General features: G+C 38.0%; 1 protein-coding gene across 2 annotated transcripts in view; it reads right to left on the reverse strand.

Annotated features, from left to right (window-relative positions):
- The window catches only part of PDSS1 (decaprenyl diphosphate synthase subunit 1), a 38,888-nt gene that overhangs the window by 6,947 nt on the left and 6,033 nt on the right, over positions 1-25,908 (reverse strand). Inside the window, exons 3-8 of one of the 2 annotated variants that reach the window (XM_027841607.1) lie at positions 25,168-25,288; positions 22,996-23,126; positions 18,433-18,574; positions 12,816-12,927; positions 12,603-12,712; positions 89-169 (exon numbers count right to left, since the gene is read on the reverse strand). In XM_027841607.1, the coding sequence (XP_027697408.1) occupies positions 89-169; positions 12,603-12,712; positions 12,816-12,927; positions 18,433-18,574; positions 22,996-23,126; positions 25,168-25,288 (697 nt within the window). The remainder of the gene's footprint in view (positions 1-88; positions 170-12,602; positions 12,713-12,815; positions 12,928-18,432; positions 18,575-22,995; positions 23,127-25,167; positions 25,289-25,908) is intronic. The other variant, XM_027841608.1, reaches the window with a different exon arrangement.

Below are 25,908 nucleotides of genomic sequence, written 5' to 3' on the forward strand. Positions count from 1 at the left end.
TCAAAAACCATTCCAGAACTATCCACAGGAAGTATTTTTAAAAGGCCATAATTCTCATAAGTAACACAAAAACAAAAATTTCAAGAACCTGAAATGCGATGCCAACATTTTTTCCATACTGATAGGCAATTTCGTGAACCACTGGATCAGGGCATCCTAAAATGGAGACCTGAAATAAAAAGAAAGTTCTCTGATTTAGGCTGCAGAGAGGAATTAGATAATAAACATTTCAAAATGTGTGATAATGATCTAACAAGGGGTGGGGAACCTGCTGCCTCCAGGCTACGTGTGGCTTTCTAGGTCCATACAGCCTTTTGACCAAGTTTTACAGAACAAAACCTTTTATTGAGGGGATTTGTTCTGTGAAGTTTGGATTCAAGGGCTCACTTGATGACCTAGAGGACCACATGTGTCCTCAAGGCCACAGGCTCCCCACTCCTGGATCTAACCATGGCCTTACTGAGGATGCACATGGATGGCTGGAAGATTACCCATGTCCTATCTCCTCATTTCACAGATAAAGAAACAGGCTCAGAGAAGTGAGTGATTCCCTCTGTGTCACACAGGGAAAAATTGGCACAATGAGAATTCTAAGCACTTCCCTGACTAAATACGGCACATAAATGTCCAATTACATGAAACTGACCCTCTGATAGGATATGGCCAGACTTCACATTGCCCAGAAATATCACCAATTCACTGTTTCGTTAATTTTGAAAAATGTGAAAAATAAGTCCTTTTGGACACATAGAAGGAGCAGGGGATGGACTTTTCTCCCCTTCACCTCTGTAGGGACAGCAGATTTGGCAGCCATGCATAGGTGGCAGTGACCCTGGCCACCACTAAATGGACATTTGTTAAGGACTCTGATAGCATTTGCTTTGTCTAAGGCTTTAACCTCAGAATGTAACCCCTGAGGGAAGGGTCCTTTTTTTTTTTTCTTCTCATCATGAGCTTTATACAAAGACAATGAATAAATATTTGTTGAACAGAATTTAAACTTGTATGACCTAATCACAAAGTTTACTAGATAAGATTTTCCTTATTTTCTTTCCTTTTTTTTTTAAAAAGGGAAAGAGTTCATTTAATTTCTGACTTTTATGTGAGGCAAGCCCTTCAACAAGTCCTTCCTTGAATTCTTTACTTATAACTAAATCCAGCTATATAAAGTCCTGTTTGGATTAAGCATAGCTTATAATATATGACCAGTAGTGCACCGATTTTAAGATATTTTTCTTTTCTTTCTTTTAAAGGCAATTGGGGTTAAGTGACTTGCCCAGGGTCACACAGCTAGTAAGTGTCAAGTGTTTGCTCTGACGATATTTTACTTTTCTTAAGGGGTGGATTTGCACTATGCTCTCATGGTGAACATTATACATCTGGGGATCAAAGGTATGTATCAGGGAGATAACCAGGGTTAGGACTACTGTCAGTATCCATGGAGTGCCATAAAGCCCTGCTGGTCATGAGAGGTGGGTGGATCAAACCTGTCTGAAAGACAACCAAGTATGATGGAAAGGGTGCTGGACTTAAAGTCAATAGGCCTAGATTTGAATATTGGTTCTGATGCTTATTTACTGTGTGACCTTGAGCAAATTACAAAATTTCTCTGAATCAGTGCTTCCTCACCTGTAAAATTAGGATGAAACACTACTTTTTACCTTAGCGGGATAGCCATCCTGTGAGGAAAGCACTTTGGAAACTTTAAAGCGCTATATAAATGAGTTCTGCCAGGAGAGACAATGTGGCAGAAAACAGATGTGGAACTCACAAAGAACTGGACTCCAATTCCAACTCTGACATTTACTCGTGATCACAGCTAGTCACAAACACTATGTGCCTCAGCTTCCTTATTTGTAAAATAAGGATTAATATCTATAGGACGACCTCACAGGGATGCAAAGAAGACCAAATAAGATACTGCATGGAAGTTACTAGCCAAATCTCTTAGAGCTATAGAAATGCCAGCTCTGGCTATTGTTATGGTAGTCATCCTACAAGCCCAAGACTTATATGTGCAAAAGAAACATGACTTTTATACCATGAAACTACAGTAATTTTATATGCCTATAAATGCCTAGAGGAAAAACAGAAAAGAAAAGGTGATTCTAAGCTTAATAAAAATTATCCAAGTCAAAACAAAGTGTTACTTTAAGCTGAGGAAAACAAAGATGATCATTGTCTTCTGGCCTTAAATGACCTAATGCTATACTCAACTCCATAAGGCATTATTTCTTCAGAATCACAATGGGGCTGAACCACATACGTATGTAAAAATTCAACACTACAGATGTTGTAAAAGTATCTTCCTCTTGATCCAGAAGCTTAACTGTGATGGCAGTTTTGCAATGTTTCAGAAAACATACAAATGATTTTGTGATGTTTTCCATCCTGTTAAACGTTTTGCTTTTTTCTACAATGTACACATTATTCTCAAATGGAGTAATCTGAAGATACAAAAGCACCTCTTTTTTTCCCTCACTGGTGGAACATAGGCCTTTTAAGGATTTTTCTGTTTCCAAAGTCCCCTGAAGATCAACTGGCCTAACTTAAAGAACTCTTGGAGTACATTCTGGCTTTTTTTCTGCTCGGCATTCTGAGCATACTGAACCCAATTTGTAAGAAACAAAGATCAGGTTAAAAGAAAGAAAAACACCAACATTCAAAGCTGGATCAGAAAACCAAATGCAGATCTGCCTATGGTCTTGATTCTGAAGCAATGTCCTAAGGTGGCCTTCATCCCAATTTCTCTCTCTACTCCCCAAATAGCACTATCCCTTTGTGTTCCTTCTACTGGGAGAAGCATGTTCCTAGGGAAAGCCAGAATGACCAGTTTTTCCTTCAGCCTTGAGCAAGATTCCTGACAAAATATTTACAACATTTCCCAAATTTAAAAAGCCTTCAATAGATGGTATGAATGCTTAATGTTTAGGTCATAGAGATAAGAATGTATCCCCACCCACAACCAGTGAGTGGGCACATGTTCATACATTGTTTTGAGCAGCAAAACCTTCGCAAAAGAAGGGGCCTCCCAGTCCATAGGTTGAACTGAGGTCATTTACTTTGTGTTCTGTGAACTGGAGTGACAGCAACCATAGAAACATGGACAAGACATCCTAACAAGTCAGCCTGATAAAAAGAAATACAGTAGGATGGAGTTCAATGAATGGCCAGGGGTATGTCTACTTGGCAGACCAGGCTAAGTTGATAAAAATAGAGCTAGCCTCCTATTCCTAGACAGAAATAATGAATTCTTGGATTAATGCCCACCTAGGAATTTATTTACTGCCTTTATTCAAATTACGGGCCAACTTCCAAGTCCATTCTGACCTCTCTAAGTCTATAAGAGGGATTCTTCCAGCTAGAATAATGATATGTCTGTTAATGATGGGAGGACAAGTTCTATGGGATGGCTGGGTAACTAACATCTTAAGAGAAATCAAAATGACACAAAAAGACATGTTTCTTGCAGAATAAAAAATTCTAACCTAGACTCCACTTTCTAAAAGGGAAAAGATGATATACTCAATAATCATGATAGGATAAAGTCCGAATAAGTCTAATAAAACAAAAATAAATTGATTTATCCATTCAACAAATATTTATGAGGTACCTACTGTGTATAAAAGATTATACTAGAGGCTGAGAGGTGCCAAAAGTCTAGATGAGACAGGACCTTGCACTCAGGACAGTCTGAAGACTTGGGTACTTGGTGGATGACAAACGTTATGATACAAACATAGCCACTCAGATCCCTACCAGACAATACCTACTTTCAATAGATGTAAATGAATTAAAAAAAAAAAAACAAGAAATATATTATTCAATCATCCACTGGGAAATCAAGTTATAACAAAGTAAATCTGGGTCAACAATAAGTTAAAAATCAGAACTCTCTGTTCTGAGCAACACATTCACAGAAATAAAAAGTATTTTTGCTGTTAGTGAGTGTTTTGTATTCGAATATGGCATGTTCTGATGAGAGATTTTCCAGACATAACAAGTTGAAAAATGTAGGCTTAGAAACGAATTACATCAGGGACTTATTTCAATTCTAAATATCACTATGCTGGAGTAAACCTTTAAGAAAAATCTCTTTCTATTTTCTCTCATATAATCCAATGTTATGAGTGGAAAGGAGAACAAGAGAGGGAAAACCAAATACAAAGATAACCCTCTGGAAATGCTGGGGGTCAGGGTGTGGTGTGGTGAGGAGGGCAAAATCTAACATGGTGCAGCTCAGAAAAAAAAACAAAAAACAAAAAACAAAACTGTCCCCTGGTCACATTCCAGCTAATATCCAGTTCAGAATAAAGCAGGATGACAAAAACAAATGTGGGGTAGGATCAAACCAAATTTATTAAAATAATTCTTATTTCTTAGTTTTTAAAGTTCTTCTGATCGCAAATACAATGGGGAAAAAAGGACAAGTCACCTCAAAGCAAACCTCCATTAAAGATGTAATCACATCAAGGTTAGGAATCTGTTTAGCAACAGGAAATTGGGGGGTGGGGGGGAGGGAAAGAGGAACTGCCAGACCCATTTTAATACTGTCATTTTCTTGGGACATCTGGGAATTCCATTCATTTTTTCTCTGTTGGGAAATACTTAACAGAATTCTATCTCTTTAATCCTTAGGTCTGGAAAACGCCTAAGTGATTTTTCATGTGGCAGCTCTCATGAATCTGGTTTGCATATACACTGGGACTCTTGTCTGAGCTCATATTTATCAGCATCTTAAACATAAGCACCAGTTCTGAAGGTCTAGGGCTTATATAGTTATTCCACCCCTAGGCAATTATAAATATAAAAATGTTCATTTAATTACATAATTTCTTCTTATGATTATTTTCTTAACAGCCTCAGACATATCATTACCAATTCATTTGCATGACAAATATGCTTAATTCCCATTTGTAATACAACATATCAGCATGCCTCCTGGTGGTTTTTATTAAACATTTAATTCTAACTCAAGGTTCATCTGTTTTAATGTACACTAACGCTTCATTTATTTTATATATGTTGGGAATGAGACACTCTGAACAACTGGAATTTTGCCCCTTGATTCACTAATCTTTTTTATTATTATCCATTTTGATAGTGCTTTCTCTAAACTCTTAAGACATATTAAATGTTTGTCTTCTTTTTGCCTCAGTTTCCTCAACTGTAAAATGGGGATAATAATAGCACTTACCTCACAGGACTATTGTGAACATCCAATGATATTAAAAAAAAAAAGGTGCTTAACACAGTGCCTGGCATATAATAGGTGCTATATAAATGTTTACTCTCATCTTTTTCCTTCCTCCTTCTAAACAGAACATATGGTTCAATGGATCTATTATTTCATATATGTGGACACAGCTCATGGATGGTGCCTATAATGCCACTTCTTCCAAGCAAATCACTGTTGGTAACCTGTCACAGCCTACTTAAACCCACATGTTTGCAGTAAGAATTCATATAAGAAAAAAAATTAAGTAGATGAAGAATATCTGTGGCCTGAAGTACAGTTGGAAGGGCAGCCCCAAGAGCTGGTCCAGGGGTGGGAACCTGCAGCCACCCCTGACTGGTCCATCAGTACTTTTGGACATTGGACAATGACTTGGGCCTAGAATAGGAGGAAGACAGACTTAATATGCATGTAGGATATTCAACATATTCAATGATCTCAAGCTACTTCCTAAAACAGAACCCCATCTTTTAACTATCAATAATCTGCCAGTGATAATATATGGTTGCAAAACACAGAACCTTCAAAGAATTAAAACTGCAGATGACCCAAAGGGCAATAGAAAAAGCAAGCATACTGAAAGTTAACTGAGCTTTTCCTTGATGACTGTGGGCCATGTATATCAATGAGCCTAGTAACATCCTCAGGGATCACTGATGTGCACAGTAGGTCTACTGGCATCATCAAAGCTGCTGCTGTCACTTCTCAGTGTTTCAGTTTCCAGCCACTTGATGTCTTTTGCTATCAAAACCTCATTAAATTAGTAAGCTGAATTTTGTACACAACTCTGTCTCTCTCTGGCCTGAGGGTGGCTCCAGGCCTCTCTAACCTTAAGTACACAGGGTTGGTGATACTGCCAGGGGACTTTTTTTACCTACTTCCTATCCCAAATGACCTTGTGGGAGGGCAGGATGAATTTCCAGTAAGTGACACATTGGTATCTCATTGTCTCATTAAGTCACTGACTTTAATAAAAAGCTTGCTTTACATGGTTCATTCTCATATCATAATTATAATTTTTTCATTCTTCAGTTTCCTTTTAAATGAAAAATATATCTTAGAAATTTAAAAAATTTTCATCTAAAAATCAAATTGTGTTTAAATGCTAGTGTGTTCAAGTAATTTTCCTCTAGAATGTGAATTACATAGGTCTTTTATGGAAGCAAAGGAAGGCTCAAATGCCCAGGTTTCTTACTGAGTCACCATAATTACATCTTTTATTCAACTCTCTTAATACAAAGGGTCAAAAGATACTTTCACCTGATACATAGGTCCTTGAAAGGATTCTTTAAAGCTCAAATAATTATGTTAAGATTAAAGAACAAAGACAAAAATCTAAGCTAAATTCCAACTACAGCTTTTATTTTTGTTGGCTTTACTACCAAGAGCTATTAAAAAAAATCATCCAGGAAATACCTGAATTATGATGCCCTATTACCAGGTAGGCTGATACACATCAAGTAATTAATTCTATAAAGAGAAGCTCTCCAGTCATTTGTAGAATAAAACTGATGACCACATTCTAGTCAGAGAAATCATAATTAGCTACAAATGAGAGATCTTGATTTAGGAAAAATTGGTAAAGATTAGATATGGGCTCCTACCCAGTTTAAACCCTGTGAGAGGGAGGAAAAGGGGAAATTACTACTTTACCTTTATAGATGTTAAACTGCCTTCTGCTGGAGAAATTGAATGTCAGCATAGTAACAGCCAAGTATTTCTTGTAGCCAACTGATTACAGGTGCAGATACTAGTTTTCCCTCCTCAAGCAAAAAGTCATTTCTTTACCATGAGCCAGATTTAACCAAAGGGGTTCCAAATGTCTTAAAAGACTGAGTCTTTGGGAGTCCCTTCAATGTAATAATCAAGTTTCCTTACAATTTGAGGGGAGTAACAAGTACTGACACCTTTATTCCTATGACTTCTATTTTTCTGACTGTTTAAATGGACCAACTTCTTTCAGTTTAACCTCTCTTTCTGCCTAAAAAGCAAAGTACATTTGATTTGGAGGGAAAAGTGGGGATGTGGAAAACTGGATTGTGATACAACCTGGGATCTAATATGAATTAGTCAAATGACTTTAAGCTTCAGTGCAGACACAGGGTGTTGTAGTGGAGAAAGTGCTGGACCCGCAAGTCTGGATCACCTGGGTTCAATTACCAGCATGATCAGGATTCCTTTCTGAATCTCAGTTATCTCATGTATAAAATGAAGAAGTTTGAGTAAATGGCTTCTCAAGTCCCTTCCAGCTCTAAATCTACGATCCTAGGATCATACAGAAAATAACAGCAAATAGCTCACAGGGTTGGAATGAGGCTCAAATGAGATAGTGAATATCAGTGTCTTGCAAACATTAAAGCACTGCATTGCTACCACCAGCATCATCACTATTTCATTATCCCCAAAATGAGGCGGCTGAACCCTATGATTTGGAGGTTCCTTGCTATTTCCATGACTTAACAGATCCTTGTTCTCATCAATGTGGGTACTACTTCTACCAATGCAGCTTACAACAGTTGTCCCTATTTGAGCCTTGTCTATACCATTTCACAAAGGGTCTATACCACACAGGCCTTTCTAGAAGTCTTCTAAACTTTTAACGTGCAACACCCAGCAGGTTCCATTTGTTCTCTCTCCTTCCTGCCTGGCTCACCTTTCCTGCTCATAAAATTCCTTAATGGTGCATTTTATAGCACTTCTTCCTCAAAGTCATCACTGGTAATGCTGCAGCTTAGTTACACCCACCAGACATCTCTTCATTGTCCTCGAAGTCACGGACAATTTTGATCTCAATCCTTTGGAAGCTGTGTTGTGCCATGATCTACAGTCATAAGGTATCACAGAAGAATACTACTGTTGAAAAGGTGAGCTTTTATGTCAGGAAACCCCTTGGGAACAATGAAAACAATGTTCCAATTTTCCAAATGCAATCAAATCCCCTTTCCTGCTTCTTTTCAATCGATACACACATTGTATCACATCCTTCATGCCTCTCAAACAACTGTTGGAAAGTGAAGATGTGTTCCACTGAGAAAAACCTGCAGGTTCCCTTGGCATTATTTTCATCAAGGATACCTTTGATATATGAGTACATCAAAATTTTATAGAGATGAGAAAATAGGCATATTTTGTTAGTTGTTGCATTATCTTTTTGTCACTTTTTTTGCTTACAATAACATATCTGATATTTTTCAGTTTTGGAATCTTCTTTTTTTGAGTTATTTTGGAAATAATTCCCCGAGAGCTTTGAAAATTGTGTTATTTCTAGCACAGGTTTCATCTATTTATATTTGGTCTGGCCCCTTCTCCTGATATCATTTCCTTGGAGTCAGAAAAACTGTATTTAATTTGGCTTTACTGTGACTTCAGGCAAGTCACAGCCTCTCTAGATTTCTGCTTCCTCATGTGTAAAATGAAGGGGATAAGACTAGATAACTTTAGAGTTCCACTCCAGAGCTAAAATCAAAATCCTAAGGAAAATTTCTATTTCTTCACAACAGACAATGAGGAATTTTCTAACCCAACATTTGGGCTCTATCACTCTAGAAATCCGGGTCAAAATGTTGCACTTCTGCTAAATTATTGACACTCCAATTTGAACTAAAAAATGCTTCTGGGGTAAATGATATAATTAACTCTCCTGTCAAGCTTGCTGTAGACTTATTTTCCTCTCCACTGCTTTTCAAAATTTTGTGAAGTAAATTTCATTCATCCTTGTCTATGTTTTGCAAATGACTATGCTAAGCCCGGTATTGCTCCAGCCTACTATATCTCCTCACTTGGCCAGGATCACTAGTTGTCACAGGCTGATAGGTTTTCTAAGCTGTTTTGGCTTTCTATTTTCCATTACTTCAACTTCTGTAAAAAATACTGATAACCACAGTCAATGTCTTTATCTTAATCCATTTTTCAGAGTCAAGAGCTTGACTGGATCTGTTACAATTCAATCAACATCTTGTTATAGTAATAATTTCTCTTAATTTGGTTTGGATTTTGACCTTTCCTATTATCAGGCAGACTCTAAACTGATTGCGAAGTCACTGATATCCAGTCATTTTCTGTTATTTTTTTATTTTCGAGAAATTCTTTTAAAGTCTCTGCAATCCTAAAGAGATTCTCTTTAACAGTGGTGTCAAACTCAAATAGAAAGGTGGGAGGGACCACTAAACCACACATAAGGATCCCTGTGGGCTACCTACTGACTTTGAAAACTACACATTAACATTATCCATCTTCTATTCTATTTTATTAATTTTATTAAATATTTCTCAATTACATTTTAATTTGGTTTTGGCACACTCAGGAGTGTTGCTGGCTGCCAGCCCATGGTATGCTTGACACCATAGCTCTTAAGTCTCTGTGATACTAGCGTATACTAATAGGGACCAGCCACTCCTATTAATTGCCAACCAACTGCCACACACAAGGCAGGCAAAAAGGCCTTAGCAGCAAGGAACCTGGACAAAGAGAAAGGAGGCCACAAGGCTGGGTAAGTCAAATCATCATCATCATCACCACCGTTTCCCCCTCAGATCCTGGTGGAGCCAGACAACGACCATGAACCCAAGAGCCTTGGGAAGAGCAATGCTTCCAGTCCAGAGTCCTCACTGTCATCCTAGGAAGCAGTAACTATGGAGATGTTGCCTAGAAACTACTCCTGCAGGTGCTACAGCCACAGCAATAGAAGACCCAGAGAAGAAAGCTTTTGACACCACAGTGGCACTGTCAAATGGTCTAACATAAGAAACTAATCTGTTTTTCAGTAGAAATGACATTAAAGAAGAGGCATTACCATCTCCGTTGCTGCTTTGCCCTAAGGACTATGGGACTTTTCCATCTGACTTGTAGTTGATTTCTCCCTTAGAATGTGAGCTCCCTGAGAGCATAGTCTTTCTCTTGGCATCCTCAGCACTTAACACAGTACTTTGTACTGTGAAAGCATTTAATAATAAATGTCCAGTGACTTTGGATTCTCTTCATGAATCACATATAAAACTATAAAGATATGGGACTTCCACAAACTTTCAGAATCTCTTCTAAAATGTGGTACCTACATATGGACACAACATTCCAGATTTGGCTAAAACCTCCCTAGTCCAAGACACTATGCCAAGGAAACACAGCTTAAGATGCATCACATCTCACTAAACTTCTAGATCCTTTTCTGGACAAGCTGACATCAAGATGTACCTCTCCCATCATGTACCTGGATAGTCTTAAACTTTGATTAAAATAAAGTCAAATCTCACATGTATTACTACTAAATTTTATCTTGTTATATTTAGCCCCAAACCTATCCAGTTAAGTTCTTTTTAGATTCTGATTCTGTCATGCAATATAGCTTTCTGTCACCTGAAAATTCAATAAATAAATAATCTATTCCATTACACAAGCCATGACTGTGAAACAGCATATTCATGGGGGCAACATGCTAAAGTAGGCATGGCATCACACTTGAAGTTTAAGACCCCGGATCTTCTGAGACCTATGTGACCTTGACACTTCATTATTCTAGGCCCCAACTGTATCATCTATATAACGAGGGGCTTGGACTAGATGCCACTAAGTACCTTTACAATACTAAGGCATAATGATCTTATGACTATTTCTTTTTTTTTTATTCAACCAGGTCTGGCTCACATCCCTTCATCCTTTCCACCAGAATAGAGTAAGTGATTGTCAAATGTTTTACTAAAATCAAAGTAAGCTAGGTCTATAACCCTTGCTCCATAGCCTAGTAGCCCTGTCAAAAATGAAATGACACTAATATGATACTAACTGTTCTTGATGAAGCTATGAGTATTTGGGATTGCTAATTCCTTTCCTAGATGTTTGTTAACTATCCCTCTAATAATGTTATAGAATTTTGCTAGAAAGCAGAATTAAGCCTATTGGTTCATAGTTTTTGGAAAAATAGGACATTTGCCACCTTCTAACCCTATCCTCTAGCCAGCTAGGTGGCACAGTGGATTGAGTGACAGGCCTGGAGTCAGGAAGACTCAACTTCCTGAGTTCAAATCTGGCCTCAGATACTTACTGTGTGACCTTGAGCAAATCACTTAACCCTTTTGCCTCAGTTTCCTCATCTGTAAAATGAGCTGGAGAAGGAAACAGCAAGCCACTCCAGTATCTTTGCCAAGAAAACGCCAAATGGGGTCATGAAGAGTCAGACGAACCCTACCCTCCACAACCATTCAAAGACCACTGACAACAGCTCAGCAATCACATCTGCCAATTCTTGAAATATACCGGAATGAAGTTCATCTGGGTCTGGTGACCTGAACTCGAGGACAGCTAGATTATGATTTCCCTACTTGAGTTTAATTCCCCATTAGCAGCTTTAATTCTTTCTCTCCAGTCCAAAAATCAGTTTCCTCAGCAGAAAAACAAAAAAACCAATAGGGAGAAATTAAGAGTTGGCTCGTCCTTTATGATATCCATTATCATTCTATCCACCCTAGGCAACAATCCTATCTCTTTTGTGATACTTCTCTCTCCTAATATAGCCTTTTAAAAAACCCTTCATTTTTCCTTGTCAGCTCCAGCTCATTCTAAGCTTTGATTTTCTTGATACTACTCTTCCTAGGCCTTTTTACACAACTCCTCCTTTTCATTAGAATGTTTTCTCCTTGTGTCTTCAGCTTTTAACTCTTAAATGTTTCTTAATGCTCCTATAATGATTTTCTAGAATTTTTTAGTCCCTAGGATCTTACCTATTCTTTCTTTTAAATCTGATTTCCTAAAATTTAGGGCATATGTTAGACTAGGCTCAGCTATCTTCTCCTTCTATATAATAAATTCTAAAAATGACCAATTTACCCAAGGTTCTCATCCCAGCAACCAATATATTCCTTGTGGAGTGATAGATACTGAAATGGTATTGTTCTAGCAGTGTGTCAATTCATTAGTCACTGGACAAAGATCTCACATTTCAAATGCTAGTAGTTAATCTTTATCTGTGGTGTAAAAACTATTTCTTAGCATGGTCTCTATGTTTTAACTTTACTGATCTTTATATGGCATACATGGTTTATAGCCCTGTACTAAAAAACCTTTTCATCATGGTAGTCAATTTCAGAGCTTGCATTCCATGGCATAACCTTCAAGAACTCAGGGTCTTCTCTACATGAGGCACTGAAGTTGGACTCTTTGTTTACTTTGGGGAGGAAATGGGGGTTTTGTAAAACTATACGAATGTATAAACAAGCAAGCTAGGAGCTTCACAGATTTTTAAAGCAGTGAAACCAGAAGTGTCTGTAGTCCAACTATTTCAAGCAGTTCAAAAGAATGTTAGCTATTTAAATGCTTAGCAAGTTGATAGAGATGAAACTTCTGTTAACTTGACAAAAAGACAGAACGTACATACTGCTTTACAACTGTTGGCTAGGAGACTTGCAGTCTTCTTAAAGGTCTTTTCAATGTAGTGAGCAAATCTCTCGTTCTCATTTTCTTTTGACCCAAGTTGAAGAAATTCACCTGAAAAGATGTGAAGGGCTCATTCTGATTGGGCTTTTATTGTTTTGCTAAATTATAAACAACAAAAAACAATTTTTAAAAAAGAAAATAAAAAACAACCTACCACGCACCAAGTCTTCAATGACCTGGGTTAAAACAGAAATGATGGTTGTATTTCCAATTCGTGCCAAAGCTACAGAAGCTACAGAAAGAATAAAATCACCAGCAAGAACAGCCTTAAAAAAAAAAAGAAGAGAAAAGAAAAAAGTAAAACTACTTTACAATTAAGTATCATAGAAACAAAGGCCAAAAGAAACTGTATCATCCTATTAGATCACACACTTTTCCTGAGAATGAAAACTCATTTTCTACAAGGCAATTCCATACCCTTAAGTTTTACCTTTCCCTACAACAGAAGATTACTGCCATCATTCCTAATGTTATGACAAGTTGTCAGTTTCCTGCAAAAGGTTCCTCAGTCCCATTTTTCAATGCAGTTTGAGAATTCTGGAATTCTCATATTTCTTGGTGATCAGAACAACTGCTAGCATCTACACACACACACACACACACACACAGAGAGAGAGAGAGAGAGAGAGAGAGAGAGAGAGAGAGAGAAAGGCAGCATGGCATAATTCGGAAGACCTGGATTGAAGTCCTGCCTCTCATACTTATAGGTTGTGTGACTATGGGCAAGTTACATAACTTCTCAGACACCTAAACAATCAAGACTCTAAGCTTCATCAGCAAGGAAAGTTTACACTCAGATAATTTCTTACACCAATGAAATCACTTCCTTACCAAAACATGCATCAACCACACACCCACCCTATACTGGCATAAAAAACACTTTCCAAATACTTTCTGCATTAAGAAAACATGCTTATTTCTCGAGGACGATTGTGCTCCTATATGTTACTAAATGAACTGTGATGATGTATCCGCTTTAATTTTTTAGAAATGGTGAGTAGGTAACCATGCTACATGGTAGCACATTATGAGAATATAAAAAAGGCAGTTTAGTGTTACAATCAAATAAAAAACAAATAATTTAACATATTTAATACTATGCATAATCACCAGGTCTACACAGGGACCACCCTAAGGTGTGCTCTCTCCCTTCTTCCAAAGGTTATAGAAGTAACATAATGTTATCTACTGAAACGTGTATTACTGTTACCAGGGTATCTCTCCCAAACCTTGAAAAAGTCCAAGATATCTCCCATTTCTAATTAAGGAGATTAAGATGTTTGCCTAAAATCAGTTTAGCATGACATGACTTGAATTAAGTGTTATCAAGGAAAATGTGATTTCTTCAATTATACTGTATCATGCCCATCAGGGGAAATCTGATAATGAAGAACTAGGCACTGAGTGATTAGCACTGCCCAAAGAGAGCGCCTTGAGTATTTCAGGAAGCTTGGCCAAATCGTGGAGAAGGATGCCTTAAATTTTTTGACCTCCAGAATCCAAGCCCCCAATCCCTGAGAAAGTTCATGTACTCATCTTTGGAGTTCTTACTCCAGTTGACTGGCACCTGTGTGAGTGCAAACTAATCTTCTTAGCTCACTACATCTAATCAGTGCTTCACCCCTATATGCCGTCCAATCATCTAACCATGTCATCTTGCCATCACCCGCCTGCCATAACTAGAAGTACTACTAGCTTTTGGAAAAAGTAGGTCAATTGAGTGCCCTATACATTAACTCATGATCTGATTCTTTCTTTCTCTCCTTTCCCTGGTCACTACTCCCCTAGACTGTTATCTTCTATTAGAAGCTTCTTCAAGACAGGAACCACCACTCTTTTAGCACTATGCCTGGCACATAGGAAGCATTTAATAAGTATCTTTTCATCCCAAGTTATCCTGTTTTCAATTGTTGTATTTTTATGTAGACATAGTTTTATTTTTCCTCTGTTAGGTGATAAGTTACATTCTTTGCACTTATAGCTCTTGAGCTTACATTGCACAATGTCTAGGATATGGTAGTCATTTAATTAAAATACTTATTGAATGATAAATCTCTGACACTTGCAAAGCTACAGGAGGCTGAGGCAGATGTGAAACCTAAGTTAAATACAGGCTTTGCCAACCACATAAATATGGGCAAGTTATTTCTTCTCTTAGAAACTCAGTTTGTTCATTTGTAAAACTGAAATAAGACAATTTACATGATCTATACCAGAAGTGTCAAACATGTGGCCAGCACAGTCCCAGTGCGGCCTGCACCAGATTAAAATGTAACTGGGAAATATTTAGCAAAATAATTATAAATACAAAAGAACACAGATAATATTAATATGCAGCTTTCTAAGATAATGATCCTGCTCTATTGATGTAGACCAGTGGTGTCAAACTTAAATAGAACTAGGGGCCACTAAACTGTAGATAAAGAACCCCGTGGGTTGCCTATTAAGTTTTAAAATGTGATAACTACCTATGTTTTATTGTATTTTTATTATTTTGTTCAACATTTACCAATGTCGTTTTAATCTGGTTCCAGACACACAATGGAATGTTGTGCCTATAGCTGGGGCATGTCTGACACCCTTGGTCTACAAGGTTGGGGGGGAGAAAAATGCTATATAAAACCTTAAGGTTGTAGAGGAATGTAAGTTGCTATTATAGAGTCAATGAGAATTCAAAGGGAAGTCTTAGCATTTCAAAGCTCAAGGAGACATTAGAAATCATCTAGTCAAACCCCCAGAGTTGGAGATGAAGGTAATAAAGAGTTTAAGAAGTTAAAAGACATCTTTAGGCCCTCACAGTTAGTGGCTGCGCTCAAAGTCTCCAAGATCCCAGTGGGTTTTATTGATGCTTTTTATCTTTGCATTAGAACACTATCTGAATACACCACCTCCCACCCCCATCCAGTGAGTCTTTCGATGCATTCCAAACTCACAGTCCTCTGCCTCCCCAACAATAGGAGCAAGCTACATTTCTTCTTTTCTACATTGTTGTCTTTACTGTATATAATGGTTTCCTAAGTTTTGCTTACTCCACTTTGAATCATTTCACAGAAGTCTTCTTAGTTCCCTTTGAATTCCTCAATACCATTTCACATTGTGCAACAGCCCATTACATTAGTGTACCACATTTTATTTAGCTGTTTCCCAGACAATGGGCACTTGCTTTATTTCCAGTTATTTGCTACCACGAAAAGAATAGTTATTAATATTTGTAATATATAGTACTTTTAATTTTTTTTGCCTAGTTCCAAATCTGTTTCCAGAATAGCTAGTCTACCAATAATGTAATGTATTAGTGTGCCTGTCTTTCCAGATTCCCTCCTAAATTGCTTCCATTATTTTTTTTTTACCTTTGCCAATTTGATGAGTTTGAAGTGAATCATCAGAGCTGTTTTAATCCCAGTGCCATTTTCCCTAGAGTTACAATTAAAAGAGGAGCAAGGATACGAGCTATCTCAGAGAACTATCAATATTCTAGAACTTGTGAATGGAACCTACAGCTGGATGCTGGTACTAGTGAGCTATCCACCACCCTTGGGGCAAGAGACCACTTTGTGATATCTCAATAGCATCACTACCAAGCCTCATGAACTCCAAAAGGGCAATTTTCAATACTGGTTTTATGCAAAGATATAATGTGATTTTAGGGACATTGTAAATCTCACAGTATTGTAGTGACAAAACTGATCATACTTTTTGATCTAGTGATCTCACTATTAGGATTAATCTATACAAAAATTTTCACAATGTTCATTTATATCACAATGTTTGATTTGTATCAGCAAAAAACAAAAACAAAAAACTAGAAACAACTCACATGTCCAATGGTTGAAAAATGGATAAATTGTGGAATGTGAACATAGGTGAGTAATACGGAAGGGTATCTGATTTCATCAATGTGAGGAACTCCCTCTATCAATGGATCTAAGCTCAAAATCCTTTTGGGACTCCCCATAATCTACAGAGAGGAAGAGTGGTATAGTCTAAAGAACAACGGATTTAGAATTACAAGAACTGGGTTCAAATCTTACCTCTGAAACTTATTAGCTGACCTCGGACAAGTCACTTAATCTTTCTGAGCTTCATCTTTCTCATCTGCACTATTTGGTGGGGGGAAAAGGTAGGGAAATAGAAGGCGACTTATTATTTTGTTTCTAAGTTTCTTTCCAACTCTAAAAATCCCATCTTTCTCTATCTATTGAGTATAATTCTAAACTCCTTATTCTGAAGAGTGTGAAGTCCTCAATCAGGCTGTGACCTAACTCCCTTTCCAACTTTAGTTCCTAACACTCCCCTTTATGTTTGCCCTCCCATGCTGGTATTTAGTTTCTCATCTCTGTGTGTTTACTCACACTAACCGCAATGGCTTCTTTTCCTTTTCCCATCTGCTGAAGTACCTCATTCCCTTCCAGGTCTAACTTAGACATCATTTCTCTCATGAAAGCTACCCTGACCTTCCCCCATCTGAAAGCAATCTCTAATTCTAATTTCACATAGCATTTTGCCTGCCTCCCCCCATTTCTGCTTATCTTATATTATTCTGTATCATAATTCTTTTCATACATCTTTTTAAATGGTAGGTTCTTTCAGAGTATCATGTTATATTTCTTTGTAATTTCAGCACCTAGCACAGTGCACTAGATATCGTGTGTACTAAAATTTTCATCGAATGGAAATGGGAGGAGGGAAGGAAAGAAGAAGAGAAAGAGAATATTAAGTATTTAATATGTTCAAGGCTGATGTGCTGAGCACTTTACAGATATTATCTCATTTGATCCTCACAACAATCTTGAGGTAGGTTCCTATTATGTTCCTCATTTAACTGTTGAGGAAACTGAGGTAGACAGAAGTTAACTGACTTGCCCAGTGTGTCTGAGACAGGATTCAAAGTCAGATCTTCCTGACTCCAGGCCCAGCACTCTATCCACTGTATCACCTAGCTGCCCAATGCAAAGTGTTGGAAGTGTTGAAAACTCATTTTTCATAATTATTCTAGGACTCTTGATTCCCATTCTTTATACTTTCCCCCAGTCTCCTCTGATAGACATTTACAAAGGAAAAACAACCTCACTGTATACACTCCCAAGAAATCTTACAAGTCTTTTACTTTGATAGATTGATGTTGAATCTGTTTTAAGAGCATGCACACATGTTTATACTTAAAAAAAAAAAATCCAAAACCTACATATCCATTATTTAAAAAGACAAAATGTTCACAGTAGACTTTTTTGGGTATAGACCTCTGATGGGCTCAGTACATAACTCCTGGTGTGGAAACATTTATAACTTTTAGCCTTAGAGAATTTTCTGGGGGCAATTAAGAGTTTAAGTGACTTAACCAAGGTCATACAATCAGTATGTGTCAGAGGCAGGACCTGTATCCAGATCTTGACTCCAATGCCAGCCCTCTACCCATAACACATAATAGCACACTAGCCTTTTCAAATTTGAGCCACAAACAGGATATAAAACACATTTTTTTTGCATTCCTTTTAACTGAGAATTTTGAAAAAAATCCCCCCCCAATTAGGGTCATCTAATTGATTTGTTATATAGCTTTTTCTGATGTACCAAATATCTGTTGTGGTATCCAACAATTCATACAATTCATATTTCTATGGTACTTTAAGATTTACAAAGTTACTCTCAAAATGACATATCTCAACATGAACATTACTGCAGTTTAAAAAAGAATTCTTAAATTAGGTAAATCTAAAAAATGAGTACAATCCAATTACCACTTAACTCTGTTTAAAGAGCTACAAACATACCTTCTTTTCACCCCAGATCTGATTAACTGTGTCTTTTCCTCTTCGAGAGCTTGCATCATCAATAATGTCATCATGAACCAGACTAGCGGTGTGGATCATTTCTGCAATTAAGGCTATGGTACGCTGACTTGCTTGCATATCACTAATTAATGGAAAGCAATGCTTTTTTAGAATATACTCCATATATTACTGCCAAAGCAATCATCTTGTGAAAATATGACACTCTGATCTAAGACAGAATTTTATCTCTCTTAAAGAGACTCAGCCCATATTCCCTAAGCTGCTTTTTCTTCACTTGAAAGAACCTGTTAAGAAAAAAAAGACTTGCTTACTTACATTTTTTTTTAAATGGCTACTCTGCTTAGTGGTGGTACCACTGTAGTTTAGCTCCTTTCCCCTAATAAGAAAAAAATGCATCTGAGTAGTGTTAGCATAATTTATCTCAGAAGTCTGCCCACTAACCCATGAGTTATTTACAATGTATAACAATGTATAACAATGGCTAAAAGAAGATGAGTCCAAGGTAGTTAAGTTTCAAGGGGATAGGGAAAATCAGAACAAGTGTTAAAGAATGAATACATCAGTGAATACAAAATTCTGACTATTGATTTTCTTGCATGACCCACATAAAAATAGGAATTTTGCCATTTTAACAGGAAGCATTTCAAAGTACTATAATATTTACTATTATCTCACACAATCAGTTCTCTTGCTCAATTTCAAATAAGTGAAACTAAGTAGGAAACTACCAGTCAAATTTTATAACTGCAAAATTAAGATTGACATGCCAGCCTCTTCAAAGCTACAAATTAAAAGATGCTTATAGACTACAAAAGCAAAGTGTTATCATATTCGGAGGGGAGAAAAACAAGAACACCAAATCAATGTCTTTTTCTCTAAAACTCCGAATCTGAAGACATGTGAAGAAACACCAAACATTTGATCTTACTGAGGACTAGAAGTAATAAAAAACTTAAATTTCCATAAACAAGAATGGAATTTAAAATCATCATAAAGAATTCATAGGAATTGATTTATATGTAACAAAAGGTGAATAAGAAGCATCTTGTCTATTATATTACATAGGGACCTTAAGTCAAAAACACCCGCTCATGCCATGTCATTTCCTGTAAGCCTGGAAATCAATGATGAGATCAACAGCCATCTATGTAAGGCACTGCTTATAATTTATTATTTCATACATATAATAGCTCTCAGTGCTTCCATATCACATTAGCTCGATCCCAATGGGGTGGGCAAATTATCTCATAAAACCATTTTCTTGGTAGGAAAATGGAGACTCAAACAGGTTGGAGAATTTGTTTTCGTAGGGTCCCTCAGTGAGTCAATGACAGACATTATCTTAAGAATCTAAGATGCTAAATCTCTTGTTTATTTTCAGTCCATTGGACTCCTCCTGGTAGCAAGATATCACATTAGGGGATATTCTATTAGGGGAACACCTCTGTTCAAATCCCAATTTTGTTATGTGAACCTGGGAAAAGTCACTCGATCTTAATGGAACTTGGTTTACTTATCTGCAAAATGAGGGAGATCAGGAGTTCTTAACCTGTTCTTTGTCATGGTCCCCTTTGGCAATCTAGTGAAGCCTATGGACGGACCCTTTTTCAGAATAATGTTTTTTTTAAGTGCATAAAATAAAACACACAGGATTACAAAGGAAACCAACTACATTGTTGTTGTTGTTGTTGTTTTTTTAATTCACAGAGCCCAGGTTTTAAGAAGCCCTGGCCTAGATGATCAATCAGACCTCTTCTAGCTCCAAATCCTCTGATCATTTCAGCTGAATGCAATGGGAAAGGCACAGACTTTTACAGTTGTTTTAAATATTAAAGCTCATTTACCAGACCATTTTGTTAACTTAATTTTGGTTTAGTAAACAGACAGACAGACAGACTGCCTACTAGGTAGTAGTCAAGCTTACTTTAAAACAGCTGTTAAGGTCTCCAACTTTTCTCATGCATTCACAGACTGAGTGCCACCTCCATTCCCACTAGCTGTGGATGTCAGTAGCCTAGGATTTCCTGGTGGGAAGCAGGAGGGAAATGGCAGTGCCCTGAGACACTGGAGGTCCTCGCACTTTCTTGGTGTTAAGCAGCAACCTTTTACAAGGATGCTCTGAACACTTAGTGGATGCAGACACCTTTTCTAAGGTTGTCTCCCTCCAGGGCAGCCAGGTCAAGTGTGTCTTGGTTTCTGAGGCTGGCCCAGTCCAGGGGGTGCTGTGGCTGTCTGAGTGGAGGCCCAATGGCTATGGACTCCAAGGAGAGGGGCTTTATGTAATGGAAAGAAATGCTAAATTTCAGGTAGTGGAAATAAAAATGTGTTTTCTCCCTCCAAGTTCACAGGCCCCCTGAGATCCATTCACAGACTGTGGGGGTCAGTGGGCCCCAGGGGAAGAACCTTGGCCCAGATGATCTACAAAGCACCTTGGAGCTCTATGAAAAGGCTGCTTTAGATGCTTAGTTGCTTCTGTGGATAATTCCCCCCCTAGAATAATACTGAAAGTGAGTATGGTATAAAAGGTTGGCCTTCAGGTCGGGAAAACCGGACTGTGTGGCCACGGACAAGTCACTTAATTCTCAGTGCACCAGATAATGCTCTAAGACCACGAGCTACAGATCATCAGCTGCTGTGCCTATGGAAGGAGGCTGTACACTGGAAATGCCCCAAGTCAATGAAACCACAGGTTTGGACAAAATATAAAAAAGTACAATACTGAAGCTGACTCAGAAAAAGTGGCAGCCTGTGGACAACAGTACTTTCCTGCTTCTGCTCCCATTTGCATTTGCCATTATTTTTTATAAAACTCTTTCTCAGAGATCACCATTATCCTGTGACCTACCTAACACGGTATATTATATAAAGCAAGGAGATACTTCTGGGTAAGCAAGAAAGACTGTATGTTGACCACTCAAGTGCTAAACAAATGGTGGCACTCTTAATACTGCTATAATCTCCCATCACCCCAACAAAAAATAGCCTATCTGCTACATGTACATATAAGACACTAACAAGCTTCTGGGGGACCCACATAGTTCTTCCTCTTAAGGAAATGCTCCAGCAACCACTATGCTAGCAGCTCTGGGTCCCTCTGCAAGCTCCTGTCAGTAATAGGGCTCCAAATGGCCTGGCTGGAAGCCTCTTGCTACTTTCGATGGCGAGTCCTGGAAGGGAAGTATTTTTCCCAACAAAGGCGAGGCAGAAAGAGCTCTTAGCATACGAGGAAGCAAGCTAGGTCCTAAAGTCATCTGGATGGCACTCAACACAGTTTTAATCTTTTCTACTTTTCTAAGGTTTTTTGATGGACTTGATATAGCCTGACCTCCAGATAGCTCCAGTGTTCAAAACTTTTATAAGAAAAAATGGAAATGCTAAAAAAAAGTAGACTCAATTTTATCGTAGTCACTTGATTCTAAGAAACCAATGGGTAGTTTCCATTTTAATTCTTTCACAGCCACCTACATTTTTTGCAAACAACCATTTGCAAAAAGTGTGATCAATAAGGCAAATTCAAAGAATGTCTGATCAGAGGGATTCAGTGACAGTGTTTCCTTTTAATGTCTCTAATTTGTTTCAATGAAGGAAAATAACTAAAAATTTACGTGGGCTTTAGATTTGCAAAGCATTATTTCTTTTGGTACTCTTATAGTAATTTTAAAAATACGACCAAAGACATGGAAAGTCCCTCTAAAAAAATTTATTATTATTAAAACAGAAAACTTTAGGAACCAAGTAGCCCAAAACGTTTTTCTTTATTTCATGACTATTTTCTCCTACAGTTTGCATTTCTTTAGGAATTAACATTTTGAATAGCCATGGTAAGGTACACTAGCAGTTAGCTGTATACAATGCTATTTCACTAGTTTACAATAAGCAACCTTTACAATTGTGAAGCTGATCCTCTGTCTGTGTAATGATTAAGCTGGCATTTGTGCCCTGGAAGTTTTATTTATTTATTTTTTTAGGCTATTTGGGTTAAGTGACTTGTCCAGGGTCACACAGCTAGTAAGTATCAAGTGTTTGGTCTGAGGCTAGATTTGAACTCAGGTCCTTCCTGACTTCAGGGCCAGTGCTCTACCCACTTCACCACCGAGCTGCCCTGAAGTTTTATTTCTTGGAGGGGAAAGTCAATGGAGCTGCTAAAGTTGCCCCTACAAGCATTTCTTGCAGCTACAAGCTTTTCTTGGCCTGTAGGTATCAAACTACTGCTGAAGAAGTGGTTGTGCCAGGTTAAGAGGAAGGAGCTCGTTTCTGGCTCTCATCCCAATTACCAACAAGCCACAGGATTTCAGGGGACCTTAACATGTCAACTGAGAACCGATCTGACTGATGAAAAAGCTGCTCCTCAACTGTTGATCACTTAGCATTTACAGATGCCTAGGAAGTACCCAAGGGGCATTAAGTTAGAGGACTTCTCAAGTCTCAGAACAGACAAGTAACCATAAGCCACCCGCTCTATTAAAGGCCTTCTGCTAGGTGCTGAGAACAGATTCCTTATGGAGGATTCATTAATAAAACATTCTGAGGAACACAACTCACCGGCAATTATTATGATGAACATTGCAAGCTCGGGCCATTAGCACCACAACAATTGGTCGGAAAGCTTTTCCTCTGCCATCAAAGTAGTATTCACACATTTCCTTAAGTTCTGTTGTAGATACCAATAATTCCTGAAATAAAGGGTCGATTTCACTGCTATGTCCAGAACATAAAGAAGCCTTCCTGGCACTTACTCACTACATGATGTGGGGTGGGGGGATGGCAGTTAGGGAACCTCTCTGAACCTCATTTTCCTCATCTGTAAAATGGGAAAAAAATCATGCTTGCATGATTGTGTCTACTGTGTAGGCTTGATGTAGGTAAAATTCTGTGTAAATATATGCTATCATTTATAATGGTGCAATGGACAGAAGGCAGGCCTTGGAGTCAGGTCCTACCTTATACACAACCTGGCTGGGTGGCCCTGGGTAAGATTGTAAGGATCAAAGAGTGAAGACTTGCATGGGTAGAAGGCATTCCCAATCAGGAACTTCATAACCAGGGAAATCACACATCCAGAGCATTCTTATCATATAAATAACAGAATATATTTCTTTCACAAATGTTCATGTCAAATAGTAGTATTCAATTGGAAAAAGTTCTAATGTTGCTAATTGAGACAAATCCTTTATTGAAGGTCCAACAGCCTCCTAGTCATCCTAAGCTTGGCTCCTGAGGCAAGTTACACAGAGAAGAGGGTAACAAAGGTCACCACACAAAATTCATCAACAAGCTTTTAAGTTCCTGCTATGTGCAAGGCACTGGGGAGACAGACAAAAGCAAATTAACTTTGGCTCTCACAAAGTTTTAATTTTATCAGGACAGGGTTCACATAGTACAGAGCCCCTGAGTTGAGTCAGGATTCTGTAAGGCAGAGGTGAGGAAGGAGTACATTCTAGCCATGAGGGGCAGCCAACGCAAAGGCATGAAGGAAGACAGGGAAGGGACGGATGTGTATGAAGAAAAGTAAGAAGGTCAGTATAGTGGGGCTATAGAGTTCATGGAAAGAAATAACGTGAAACAAGGTTAGAAAGGTGAGTTGGGGCCAGGCTGTAAAATGCTTTAAGGAGGACACAGGAATTTACAATTGATCCTAGAAGTAATAGGGAGCCACTGGAGTTTACTGAGTGGGAGAGTGACATGATTATACCTGTGCTTTAGGAAAATCACTTAGCTGTGTAGAAGATGGATTGGAGAGAAGAAGCTTAAAGGTAAGAGACTAATTAGGAGGCTACTGCCTCTCTAAAGAGAGGACATAAGGGCATGAAATAGGGTAATAGCTGTATGAACAGAAAAGGGGGCAGATATGAATAATTTTGTGGACATAGGAACAAGATCTGGCAAATGACTGGGTGTGTGGGTTAAGGTCAAGTGAGGAGCTGGCTAGGACAATTAGATTTAGAACCTAGGAGACTAAAAGGATGGTGTTCACTTTACCCTTAACCTGGAAAAAGGGTGGGTTTGAGAGGAAAAGATAACATTATGATATGTGTGATGCAGATTATAGCCCGCCAAAATAAAAAGGGTTGGTATGAGAGGACTCACTCCTGGTCACTGATGGCCTGGAGCACAGAGCCTCTGAGGGACAGTGGCTGCGGCCATAAGTGATCTGGGAGGTGGTGACAGGGGAGAAGGGGCTCCTACTGTGGTTACACGAGCAGCTGGGTGACAATTGCCCTGAGACACTGATGCCTGGCTCAGAGGAGGGAAGGTAGGGTACTAAGGAATACTAACAAAAGGTCTCTTTGGGGATTTCATCTTGAGCTGGCCTTGAAGGATGAACAGAATAAGATTTAGATAAGAAGAAGGGGAAAAGACAGAATATCTCAGGAGAAGAGAACAGTGAACAGAAGGACAGAGAAAGAATTAGACACTTTGTGAGGGGGCCTGTAGACAATGGGGTTGGATCAGAAGTTTCAAGGTAGGGATTGGGGTGGATATATAGGGTGAAGACAGATTATGGAGGGCTTTGGAAGCCAGTCCACAATGCCTTTTATATGATTCTCTAAAATATTTATTTTTGAGAAAAACTATCTTAAAAAACAGAACAAAACAAAAAAACAAAAACCTGTCCAGCTAATAAGACAACTGCTACTAATCTCTATTAATTTTAATCAACCTGCATTGCTGTCTCAATTTACTTTTATAATTTATTTTATACTACCATCTTACCTTTTTAATATCTTCATATAAATCAGTCAGGTCTCTCCGACCAAGCTTAAAAGGGTCTATGTATTTTTCACCACTCTGTGTTTCACTATAGCAGCCCACCGCCTGAGTTGTGTGATGAAACCTGGGGAAAGTAGTGATGGAAACAAGAAAAGGCAAGGCTCTATTTCATTCATTATGATGACATTTTTTAGTAAAAGAAAACTCAAGTCATGACATGCACATGCAAATTAAAAGATACAAAGGTCATTATAAATCAGAAAAAACTTAATATTGTAACCTTAGAGGATACAAACTCATCATGTTGGAGATAAGGCCTCACATTTACCTATCTGGGAAAAAAAAAAGATCTCCTAATCTGTTTCAAAAAACAAAACAAAACAAAAAAAAAAAAAAACCCAGAAGCTTCAATCTTTACTTCTACAGAATAACTTCTAGCTATGCAGAATCAAAACACAAAATTTTGGGGTTGCAAAATACATCAAATGGATATTCATAAAGATGACCCAGAGGCACTATAAAACACAAAAGTGCTTTTGAAAGCTTAAAAGATGAAACTGTTTAATAGTTTTATGGCAGGTATGGCTTATGGTTCCATTCTAATGGATAATCCATGCCATGCAGGGCAAAGGTTAAGGCATCCAGCCCAGCAGATCTTCTGGAACCCAGGCTTGCAGGAAGCTGCCTTTCCTATTATCCTCACTTTCTCCACCTCATAAACAAAATAGTCAAGTGAACTAATTG

The sequence above is a fragment of the Vombatus ursinus genome, unplaced genomic scaffold (genome assembly GCF_900497805.2).
Source record: "Vombatus ursinus unplaced genomic scaffold, bare-nosed wombat genome assembly UNPS02014861.1, whole genome shotgun sequence".
Classification (NCBI taxonomy): Eukaryota; Metazoa; Chordata; class Mammalia; order Diprotodontia; family Vombatidae; genus Vombatus; species Vombatus ursinus.